This window comes from Haliotis rubra, unplaced genomic scaffold (assembly GCF_003918875.1).
Source record: "Haliotis rubra isolate DU_JTF1 unplaced genomic scaffold, ASM391887v1 Scf10, whole genome shotgun sequence".
Classification (NCBI taxonomy): Eukaryota; Metazoa; Mollusca; class Gastropoda; order Lepetellida; family Haliotidae; genus Haliotis; species Haliotis rubra.
The window spans coordinates 3292884-3305515 of record NW_025764892.1 but is presented as its reverse complement, the minus strand read 5'-3'; the positions used below and the strand labels follow the sequence as shown (position 1 = coordinate 3305515).

At 42.1% G+C, this 12632-nt stretch overlaps 1 protein-coding gene and 1 long non-coding RNA gene across 2 annotated transcripts in view; one reads left to right on the top strand and one right to left on the bottom strand.

Moving 5' to 3' along the window:
• The window catches only part of LOC124261613 (terminal uridylyltransferase 4-like), a 53129-nt gene that overhangs the window by 14488 nt on the left and 26009 nt on the right, over positions 1-12632 (top strand). Inside the window, 4 exon segments of the mRNA XM_046695986.1 lie at positions 3730-3870; positions 4985-5184; positions 5364-5477; positions 6602-6664. Coding sequence (XP_046551942.1) covers positions 3730-3870; positions 4985-5184; positions 5364-5477; positions 6602-6664 — 518 coding nt within the window.
• Positions 544-11269, bottom strand: LOC124261707. The gene is made up of 3 exons (XR_006894406.1): positions 11064-11269; positions 10794-10799; positions 544-560 (listed from the first exon to the last, which is right to left on the bottom strand). It is a non-coding gene; the product is annotated as an uncharacterized LOC124261707 (long non-coding RNA).

The window sequence follows — 12632 nt, the reverse complement described above, 5'->3', positions numbered from 1 at the left end:
TCCAGATCATGTCAGTATTCGCCTCCCGGATACTTACCGTCCAAATATCGATCACGCTTTCCATGTGACAGCTCCTATCGAACTTCCTACTCTTACCCAGCCTTCCACATCGGGGACCTCTGCAACGAGCACTCACCCGTTGGATGTCCGGAAGAATCTCAAGGTCTATATCAAACGAACACAAGGGATCTGTACGGGTACCCATCTGTTCTGCTGTTACGGTGGCAGGAAGGCTGGGATGCCGGCGAGCAAACAGACCCTATCACACTGGCTTGTATCGGTCATTTGTGCTGCTTATCAGGCTCAGGGCAAGCCTCCCCCTGAGGGTTTGAAGGCTCACTCAGTCAGGGCAATGGCCACGTCAAAGGCTTTTGCATCGGCACTACCCATTGAAGAGATATGCTCTGCCTCTCTTTGGAGCCGGCCTAGCACTTTTATTAGGCACTATAAGCTCGATACACATTCATGTGATTGTGCGCGTTTTTGCCGTTCTGTTATCTCCAGTGGACAGTGTCCTGCCACCCTGACCGAGTGAGTCTTGGTTATCTGGACAGTTGACGCTGCTTTCAATTGTGCATTATTGATATATCCGCTGTTGTGTGATCTAACTCCTTTCGATTCTCTCATGAGATTATGGTCGGTTGTGAGTTGGTTTTCCCCCCTTACGGTGCTCTCTAATAGATCATGATGTGGGCGGTGTTTATTATTTTCGCACTGTGTGCAAATTACTGTGCTTAACCTATGAGGTCTGATCAAAGTACTTATCCTCCCTGTCGGTTACCCTCCCATAGTGCCTCTCGCGGAATCTTCGGGACACGTTACAGATGAGTGTTGTGGCGTCTGTTACATTTTTTCTAATGATCGCTATTTATGTGTACTTTGACAGAATTCCCTCCTCCCTGGCCTCCAGTGTTTGGGAGTCTGAGTTAATGCATATATGTACCCCAAGGTCGATCTCTATGAAAAAGAATTAGCTAAACCTGTAGAGGTTTCCAATTCTTTGAAGAGAGTCGTCCTTGGGGTAGGGCCGCCCATCTCCCCGCAATTCTGTTCACTGATTTATTCTGCAGAAGGAATGATGCTACGGGCCTAGGTGCTTACCTGGTTGGCTGCGCATGTGTAGCAGGGAGGTAACTCCACGTGGTCGGGGCGTATAATAGATAAAAAGATTTTTATTTATTGTACAATATTTTTATTAAAACATTGATACAACTGTCACATGACATTTTCAGCTGCAGAAAATGCATATATGTACCCCAAGAATTGGAAACCTCTACAGGTTTAGCTAAGTTTAGAGTTCCTACTTCATAATTTTGAAGAGATCTACCAGCATTAGAACACATCTAAGCTACCAGATTCGACAGTGAAGAACATTGACTGTCTTATTTGAAGACGCTGTTGGTATGGACCGTCAATATGCATAGCATTATCCTGGGAAGGTCTTCAAGCATATATGTCCCCTCCACCAATAAAGATATAGAAAAGATTGAGCAAAAAAAGGAACCTGAGACTGACATTGGTAGCACCTTACTGGCCATCCAGAACGTGGTTTCCAGACCTGATGGCGGTAACTGGAAAACCAAGTCTAAAACTGGTCAAACCACCTTCTACATCCACATAACCGGAGGTCTTCGAGCTTCACGCATTGAACATATTATGAACTGCCTTACCAAAAGAGGGTACTCAACTAGAGCAGCCATCTCTTTAGCCTTGAGAAGATCTGCTAGAAGTCTTTATGACAATAAAGGGGTGAGAGCAGTGATTCTGAGAGCCTACAAGGCGGCAGCCATAGATCCTCCAAGGGCATCCAATCCGCATAAAGTCAGAGCCATAGCATCTACAATGGCAACTGCTTGATCTCATCTATTATGGAGGGATGCTTCTGGAAATCAGATACTGTGTTCGCCAACCACTATCTCAGAGACTTCGCCACGGAAGATGTCGAGAGTATACACTGGTTCAACCCCTTGGTTGTAGCGCAACAATTGACAATACCAACAAGAAGATAAGAACTCACCCGAAAATCATGCACACTCGTTGACGTCAGGCTACTGTTCCATAACCACCAACAGAGTCCATGTCCACCTGGTTTACAAGATAAATCAGAGCATGAGTGATACGATTCAGTTAAGTTTACGACCTATTCTTAACATATGGATTGGACCAAGACAAGCAGGAATGAAAATTCCGTGCATGTCTTAAAATCCACAAAATCAAATGATTTACTTCTTTTTGAACAAAAGAAAGTGGTACCCCGTTCATCTACATCAAGCACATTATGAGTTCCCAGGGGTTTTACAGTATGAATGAACAGTACTGGAGAATACAAAATTAGGTGGCTGACCCACCACCTGTCCGTTGGATTCAAGCATATAAATATGAGTCTGGATAAGGAAAAATATGTATTTTTTTTTATCCCCCGCAACGCGTTTTGCAGGGGGTATTAAAATGGACTCCGTCCGTGCGTCCGTGTGTCAGTGCACATTTGTCTTTTCTGGAGCAGAACTTTAAAACCGTTCAATATTTCTTCACCAAACTTGGCACATGGATAAATCTGGTGGCATCCTGGTGCCTTTTGGTAGTTTTGGTATTCTGAATTAAATATTTTTGGCGTTTCCATGGCAACAAGTTTGACTTAGACTGAAATTGGTGGCTCTTTTGTGCGTTCTCTTCACCAAACATAGCACATAGAATGGTCTAGTGGTGTACTGGTGCCTTTTGGTAGTTTTGGGTTTCTGAATAAAATATCTTTGCATTTCCATGCCAACAAGTTTGACTTAGACTGAAACTGGTGGTAGTGCTCCTTTCTGGAGCAGAACTTTTAAAACCTTTCAATACTCTCCTTCCACCTTTCTATATACACACCAAAACATAATCATAAATAGTAGACATATTCATGAAGAGTATTTTGCCATTGCGGGAGATATTGATGACTTTGTCTTCTTGTTTTTTATAAAATGATATTTATACTTACCCTGACTCGTAGCCGTATGCCTTCCCAGCCGTCTCCACTAATTTTGGCACAATTTTTCTATAAATTTGGCTTCGAAAATGGAGAGAGTGATGATTCACAGCACTGTCACGGGGGTGAGATGTTTTTACTCTTCTTGGGAACATAGACACAGAGGTTTCCACTATATCTCGGGCAATAGGAGAGAGAAGCAGATATGAGTCAGAATAAGTATATCATTTGTATAAAAAATAATACATTGAGGGGTATTTTGACATTGCCTTTTAAGATAGTATTCAGTAGTGGCATATAAAACTAAACATTAAAACCTCTTCCTTGGTATTAGGCTGGTATTAGGGAAGTTCAGCTTAAGTCTGGAAAGCCATAAAATGAGTTACTACATGTAGTTTTTACATGACATGGGCAATTTTTGATACCAGTTTGGGAATTTTCAGTGGCATTTACTCCAGACCTGGGGCTGAATATCCTTACTTTGAGGGGTGAGCGATACGTATTTAGGGTGTATTGAGCGCGGTGGGGTAGCCTAGTGGTTAAAGCGTTGGCTGGTCAAGTCGAACACCCAGGTTTGATTCTTCACATGGGTACAATGTGTGAAACCCATTTCTGGTGTTCCCTGCTGTGATATTGCTGGAATATTGCTAAAAGCGGAGTAAAATCATACTCACTCACTAGGATGTATTGACAGTAGTTTCTTCTGATGTTAACAGTCCTGTCACCATGTAGCATGTCTTGTAGTACCTGTATCCTTGCTGTCTCAGGAGTGTCCCTCCAGATGTATGGGTCGTCTCTCACTGGCTTCGGCCTCAAGTCCAGTGATATCAACATTGATCTCTACTCCAAGGATATGGAAGGTCTGCCCAAAAAGCTGATACAGATTTTCGACATTCTTAAAACTGCAGGTAAAGATCTCAAGTCTCAAACGTAACAGATGACTTTTTTTTTTTTTTATGTTTGAATGCTTCTTTATTATTTATTTATTGGTTGCATTAAAGAAGAAGCCATGAAGGTCCCGGTTAGAATGGGGGAATGAGGGGACTTTGTGGTCTGACTCTCTGAACTGGTTGATGTATTGTATCTCAAAAACATCAACGCTCATGATGAATGTCTGGTACGCACTGGATCTTTTAGTACTGCTGATGGAACCACTAAACCAGCCAACAAGACCTAAGTAAAATGTTGTGGACAATAAATTAAGAATACATGTTTTTTGAATTGTTTCGAGTGGAGTAGGGGTCCTGATGCTGTCTCAGGACCACAAATTCAGATGTCAGGTGAACTCTGATTTGTTACCACTATACCTGCTCATGGACTTTACAACATAACTTCTGTGAGTGGCATTTTGGAAGTTGGGAAGTGAAATACAGAACAAACTTTATGTATAACAACTTCTTTTATTGACCGCCTCCGTGGTGTAGTGGTTAGAGCGTCCGCCCGGAGTGCAGAAGGTCGCGGGTTCGATCCCCGACCGCGTCATACCAAAAGACGTTAAAATATGGTACTTGTTGGTCCCTGCCTGGCGTTCGGCATTAATGGGTACAACAAGGAGTCAGCTCGGAGTCAGTATAATGTGTCTGAGTTGGGTATTCATGCTTCACTGCTGCATAGTATCTCAGTGGGCTAGCACTATAAAACCAGCTTCAGTCTGGGCTAGTACAAGCAGCCGCATATACACATACACACGCATGCACGTCGTCATATGAGCGAAATATTCTCAAGCACGACGTTAAACCCAATTTCACCTCACCTCTTTTATTTGTGAGTGCAACATTTCGATACAGATTCTTGTACCGTTGTGAACCATTGTCCTATTTAACAATGGTACAAGAATCTGTATCGAAACATTGCACTCACAAATAAAAGAAGTTGTTATACATAAAATTTGTTCTATACTGGACTTCACATCAGTTGTAAAGATCCATGTCCTTAGGGCTTTTTTTTCAAATTGAGAGGTCACACTGTGATATGATGGACGTACTGTATTCAGAGATGTTGTCACAACTAACCTATTTTCAGAGGATCAATTCATGAATGTACACAGCGACTTCTCGGCCAAGGTGCCTGCTTGTGTCTTTGTTGACCCAGACACAAAACTGGAGTGTAAGATGACGATCAACAGTCGGCCAGCGACAGCCACCAGTCAGCTTCTAGCAGTATACAGTGAGATGGACCCAAGAGTCAGGAAACTGGCTGTTGCATTTAGATACTGGGCCAAGGTAGGCACAAGTTACATCACATTAATGGCAAACCAGTCAGCTTTGTCACTTTTCAACTGTGATTCTTAAATGTTAAATTCCTTGTGAAAATGGTTCTTTAGAATTAGCACCTTTGTCTAATCAATGATTAATTGGTTGGAACAAATTGTGTCCATAATTGGATGAGATGGCTGTTTCAGGTTTGCCGCCTTGATGTCCAGAGTGAAGGCACCCTGCCTGCTTATGCCACAGCTCTGATGACTGTCTTCTTCCTCCAACAACTGCAGCAACCAATTTTACCTGTTTTGGCATCGGTCAGTACTGTCTGATATTTACTGCCATGTCCCCAGCCGTGATATTGCTGGAATATTGCTAAAGCGATGTAATACCATACTCACTCACTTATTTACTGCTATGTCCTTAACAACTAGTTTCATTTCCCTTTGCAAGTCCATATGACCAAAGACCTCCTCCGTGGTGTAGTGGTTAGAGCGTCCGCCCGGAGAGCGGAAGGTCGAGGGTTCGATCCCCGACCGCGTCATACCAAAAGACATTCAAATATGGTACTTGTTGGTCCCTGCCTGGCGCTCGGCATTGATGGGTACAACGGCTCGGCGTCAGTATAATGTGTCTGAGTGGGGTATTCATGATTCACTGTGGCATGGTATCTCAGTGGGCTAGCACTATAAAACCAGCTTCAGTCTGGGCTAGTACAAGCAGCTGCACATACACATACACACGCATGCACGTCGTCATATGAGCGAAAAAAATTCTCAAGCACGACGTTAAACCCAATTTCACCTCACCTCACCTCACCTCACCTCACCTCACCCCATATGACCAAACAATTTGTTATGCAGAAAAAGAATTAAGCCATGTCACTGGATGACTACTGTTTCCTGATAACAGAATGGGCGGGGCTTGTGTTGTATTATCCCTCTGAGCACTGTCACTGATTTCATTCTTACTCACTTCTGTATGTTAAAGAGTAGATGAGCAGTCTGTTGAGTGATATAGGAATTGACCTATATTGGAATATGGTTTTGTGTTTATGGAGCTATTAAGATTTAAAATGTATGCTGGCCATTTTTATACGATTAAAATGCGAAATATATTGAAATCAGTTCCTTTGCGTAATAACTGATCTAGGGGATGATCATGTTACATATTAACAGAATTCACCTTTAACAACAATCACTTTAAAAAGAATGAAATACGATACCTTTCTGTGTTAAAATATGAGGACTTCTCCGTAGAATGTCATTGTGGTTATAGGGTCTTGACTGAAACCAAAATAGAGCATAGTCCCGTGTATGTGCATATGGATTCCACATAACTATCTGGACTTTCCTTCTATTCCATTAATCACTGGTCTTTTTAGGTTCGATTACAGACAGGTGTTTGTATATCATTTACCTAACTGCTTGTCATTTTACAGAATCTACCTAAGAATATCGACACTGATGTGTCCAACGCATGGGTGGAGAGGATGCAAGAGGAAGTGAGTTCTTCTTGTACTTTGTGTTCCGGGATTGGCATTTAGGGAGTTACGGTCAAGGTTGTCATTTGGGTTGTCATTGGTAGTCAGGATTGTCATTAGGTAGTGAATGTTGTCATTAGATATTCAGGGTTGTCATTAGGTAGTGAATGTTGTCATTAGATATTCAGGGTTGTCATTAGGTAGTGAATGTTGTAATTAGATATTCAGGGTTGTCATTGGGTAGTGAATGTTGTCATTAGATATTCAGGGTTGTCATTAGGTAGTGAATATTGTCATTAATAATAATAAATTTTTCCTTATCCTGACTCATGCTCTTTTGCTTGTCTTCTTCTTCTTGCGAACATAGTGGATACACTTGTATCTCCTTAATTGAAGCTCCCTTCAATGTAAAATCACTAATTAGTACTCACCATGAGTTGCTCCCCTTTAATCCCTTTGGCGGGAAAGGTGTCGCCACCTTACACCTCGTGCTTCACTCTCTCCTTCTTCGCCCAGTGAGCAGGATGCGAGAGCGCCTGTGTCTCCTTACACAACATATCCTTTGATTTTTCTTAGTTTATTACTTCTTATAGTGTACTATAGAGGTATAGCTAGTATCCTTCAGTAATTTGTATTGATTATTTATCGTATTTCTACTGTTTATTCACGTGTATTAAGTGATTGTTCAGCTAGTATTACGTTGATGAAAATCTGTACTATTTGTAGATTACGTTTTTCTGCCTCAGATCCGCATGTAATATGCCCTAGTTGTTCTCCGCCGTGCGTTTGATTCGCGTTACAGTTATTGCATTGATTTATCTAATTCTGCATTTAATAAATACTATCTTTGCGTCTTAAGGCGTGCTGCAGATATGTCACGCCAAACAAGGGCTAAATATGGCTGATACTCCAGAAACTCCATCTAGTCAGCTGCTGGCGATCGACCCCTACCGTCTGGTGTTCTGCTAGAGACCCCATCGGAAGAGGGGCGTGGGGCGCTTGATCCGTCACCTCTAAGAAGCGACCGGCCTCCCCAGACATCCCGTCATCGCAGCTAAAGTCCAAGAGGGCCTCGACGTCTTCTCAACGCAGACTTCGTACCCCCAGGGCAGCGTCGACATCCAAAGGAAAGTCTACGAAAACAGCGAGAACTTTCTCAGCCGAGATCGTTCCAGCGAAGAAATGGGCCTCTACGATGACCAGCCGATTATCATCCCCGACATACGGCACAAGAAGCGGCCGGTGTCAGCGACAGTGACTTCAGCAGAGATCTTCATGCAGCCTGATGCCTCTACACTGATGTCAGACGTTATTGCTGTGGAACCCATCATTAACTCCGCAGAGAAGGCTCAGACAACATCGTCGCAGACCATCCCTGATGACCTGATGCAGCAAATTATGACGATGATGGAAGACCGATAAAGCTACTAACACAGCTAGGATGGTTAGTAAACTTACTCAAGTCAGACCTAGTACCGTCACAAGACCTACAGTTCCTAGGCATTCGATTTATCACAAATCTCAACCGTATCGTCGTACCAGAAGACCGTTGGATCAAGATCCAACAGACCATTCAACCAGCTCTATGCTCTCCGTTACCACTTCGACAATGGCAGAGCCTCCTAGGTCTCCTCACATCAGCCCAAGACATGACAGTCAGAGGCAGGTTACAGTTAACGTCCCTTACAGGTCTTCATCAATGCACATCTCGACGATTTACAGCCATTCAGTCTACCGAAACATCTCAGACCTCATCTACTATGGTGGACAAAGAAATCGAATGTCTGCGAAGGGATTTGTTTAGCAGAGCAGGAATTCAAAACCCATCTATATGTGGACGCGTCACTTCAAGGTTGGGGAGCTCATCTCGCCAACCAGGCGACTATCGGGATTATGGAACCAACAAGAAAGCAAACTCCATATAAACATCCTAGAGATGAAAGCTGTAATCAACGCCATTCTACATTGGAGCACATTTCTACAAAATCGCACCTTATGATTCATACCGACAATTCCACAGTGGCGTTCTCGTAAACAAGCAAGGCTCAACGAGATCACTGAACCTTTTGAACTTAAGCTTTCAACTATTCGATCTAACCCACGATCTAAATCTACAGATCAGAGCAGTTCACATTCGGAGCCAAAATGTACTAGCAGACAGCTTTCACCGGCCTCATCTACCATCACCGACAGAGTGGATGCTCAATGCTGGAAATATTTGCACAGATAATCAAGCCGTTAGCAGCGCCGCTAATAGATCTATTAAGCCACAAGATTCAACAATCAGCTACCGACATTCGTGTCACCAATCCCAGATCCACAAGCTTGGGAAGCGGACGCTCTAAGTATATCATGGGAAGGCCTCAACGCTGCAGCGTTTCAGCGCCAGCAATAATACCTCAAGTATTACAGAAAATCAAACAAACACAGAATCTACAACTCACTTTGGTCAGCCCTACTGGCCAGCCAGAGTATGGTTTCCCATGCTAATTCAAGGAATCGGTCAACCAGTATTAGAGCTACCCAAGCTCAAACCTGTTAATACATCCACACACAAAACAAGTGCGGAAACCCAGAAGTTTACCAACTTCGCATTATGGACTGTATACAAATGTGTTTAAACAAGAGAGGATATTCTGCCAGGGCGGCAAAAGCGGTCACGCTTGCCTTACGACACTTCGACTTCGTGGCAATGCGACGACAAGTGGCACAGTTTTGAAAATTATGCAGCTAATAAAGGATTTACAGCGAGATGCTTCACATCCTCAAGTGGCAGACTATTTGTGTTACCTGCTGGCAAAACAAACATTTAAGAGGTTCGGACGATATCAACATATCTTGCAGCTTAGCTCTGTGATCACTATGAGAGCGGGTGTCAAGCTGACAAAATCTCCAGAGTTACTGGCCTTACTACGTGCTTTCGATTGGAGGACCAAAAGCGAAGTTCCACGCCCCAGCTTGGGATCTGAATGTAGTGTTACAACACCTCACTAGTGAGGCCTATGAACCTTTGGAATCGTCAAACTTTGAATTTCTCTCACAGAAAACACTATTTCTGCTATCTCTAGCCACGGCAGCAAGAATATCTGAAATTCACGCTCTGGATTACGAGAGGATACAGTTTGATGACAATCAAAACATAAGCACCTGGGATTAAGATGGGATTTCATCGCAAAAAATCAACTACCAGGTCAACCAGACAGGTTATTCCATGTACCAGCTATCTTCGATTCTCGGATCACAAGATACACAAGACTTATCACTGTGTCCAGTCAGAGCTCTCAAAGTTCGTCACGACGATCCAAAACAAGGCTGAAGATTTCTCAAAGATTATTCATCCCCTTATGCCAACTGAATCAAACAGAAGTCTCGCACTACCATATCTATTTGGATAAGGACTGTCATATTTTACGCCTACAAGGCAGCAGGCTTGGACCCACCAACAGCATCAAATCCATGAGATTAGGGCACTGGCTTCCACCCTCGCCCTGCACGGTAACTGTTCATTGAACACAATTATGGAAGGATGCTTTTGGAAATCGAACATGGTGTTTGCGAATCACTACCTGAGAGACATCACCACAGAAGATGTCTCTGGCATTCACCATTTCGGCCCTTTGGTCCTCGCTCAACAGCTGACAGTCCCTCGTAGGCGTTAAAATATTATCATCACAAGTTTAATATGTATTATATACATAATTTAGCTAGCTTATAACTCTAAGGAGTTCTAGAGCTATGTATATATATTTAGCTTAGGTCATTCACCCCTAAGTATATATGGATATTATCTTTAGTTGTACAGCGACTCTTTCAGAGTCACTTATATATATATATAATATATGTAATGGTTTTTTTCAATATATATCAATGTAATACCCAATTTAGGCATTATATAACCTATGGTTTATATACAGGAAATATCCTAAGTCAATGCCTTCATGAAGTTCCCATACCAGTTATTACAGTTATATTTATACAAAATCACTAATTATAAATCCAAAGTATTCTATTACTCCTCCTCCGTTCCATTAGGATTCTACAAGCAAAAAGAGCATGAGTCAGGATAAGGAAAAAATATGTAATTTTTAGAGTAAAATTGATATTTTATACTTATCCTGACTCATGAGGTCAGCCTTCCCATCCTCCCCACATAACACTTTGGATTTCCCTGTAAATTCAAGTGTTGGGCTCGCAAAATCAGGAGAGAGTGAAGCACGAGGTGTAAGGTGGCGACACCTTTCCCGCCAAAAGGGATTAAAGGGGAGCAACTCGTGGTGAGTACTAATTAGTGATTTTACATTGAAGGGAGCTTCAATTAAGGAGATACAAGTGTTTCCACTATGTTCGCAAGAAGAAGAAGACAAGCAAAAGAGCATGAGTCAGGATAAGTATAAAATATCAATTTTACTCTAAAAATTACATTATTAATAAGTCATCTTCTATAGCGCACAGCATCCAAACACGAAGTGATTGCTCGCTGCGCTTAATCAGAATCGGATTCTTATTACCCCGGATAACCCAAGCTGCCTGTTAGGCGCTAGAAGGTTATAGTCACATGACTTTATGCAAACGGGTACCCATTTTCTGCTGTGTGAACAGAGGCAATTTGAGCAAACTCACTTGCCTAAGGTGAGACCACATGTATCACATGTGCTTCGTTGTGGGGCATGACTGAAGTCCTAGAAACTCTCAGGAGTCAAGCTGCCAAACACGGTCACCCATCCAAGGATTGTCCGAGCTCGACGTTGCTTAACTTCAACTGATTCGTGACCTGAGCTCTGTGCACAGGACCATGCTCCACCATTAGATATTCAGGGTTGTCATTAGGTAATAAATGTTGTCATTAGATATTCAGGGTTGTCATTGGGTAGTCAGGGTTGTCATTGGGTAGTGAATGTTGTCATAAGATATTCAGGGTTGTCATTAGGTAGTGAATATTACCATCAGATATTCAGGGTTGTCATTAGGTAGTAAATGTTGTCATTAGATATTCAGGGTTGTCATTGGGTAGTGAATGTTGTCATAAGATATTCAGGGTTGTCATAAGATGTTCAGGGTTGTCATTAGGTAGTGAATATTACCATCAGATATTCAGGGTTGTCATTAGGTAGTAAATGTTGTCATTAGATATTCAGGGTTATCATTAGGTAGTGAAGGTTGTCATTAGATATTCAGGGTTGTCATTGGGTAGTCAGGGTTTTCATTGGGTAGGCAGGATTGTCATTAGGTAGTGAATGTTGTGTTGAGATATTCAGGGTTGTCATTAGATGTTCAGGGTTGTCATTAGGTAGTGAATGTTGTCATAAGATATTCAGGGTTGTCATTAGATGTTCAGGGTTGTCATTAGGTAGTGAAGGTTGTCATTAGATATTCAGGGTTGTCATTAGGTAGTGAATATTACCATCAGATATTCAGGGTTGTCATTAGGTAGTGAATATTACCATCAGATATTCAGGGTTGTCATTAGGTAGTGAATATTACCATCAGATATTCAGGGTTGTCATTAGGTAGTGAATATTACCATCAGATGTTCAGGGTTGTCATTAGGTAGTGAATATTACCATCAGATATTCAGGGTTGTCATTAGGTAGTGAATATTACCATCAGATATTCAGGGTTGTCATTAGGTAGTGAATATTACCATCAGATATTCAGGGTTGTCATTAGGTAGTGAATATTACCATCAGATATTCAGGGTTGTCATTAGGTAGTGAATATTACCATCAGATGTTCAGGGTTGTCATTAGGTAGTGAAACTTGTCATCAGATATTCAGCGTTGTCATTAGGTAGTAAATGTTGTCTTTAGATATTCAGGGTTGTCATTAGGTAGTGAAGGTTGTCATTAGATGTTTAGGGTTGTCATTAGATATTCAGGGTTGTCATTAGATATTCAGGGTTGTCATTAGGTAGTGACAGTTTCATTTGATATTCAGGGTTGCCATTAGGGATTTAGGGTTGTCATTAGGGAGTTGAGGTCATAATAGGGCA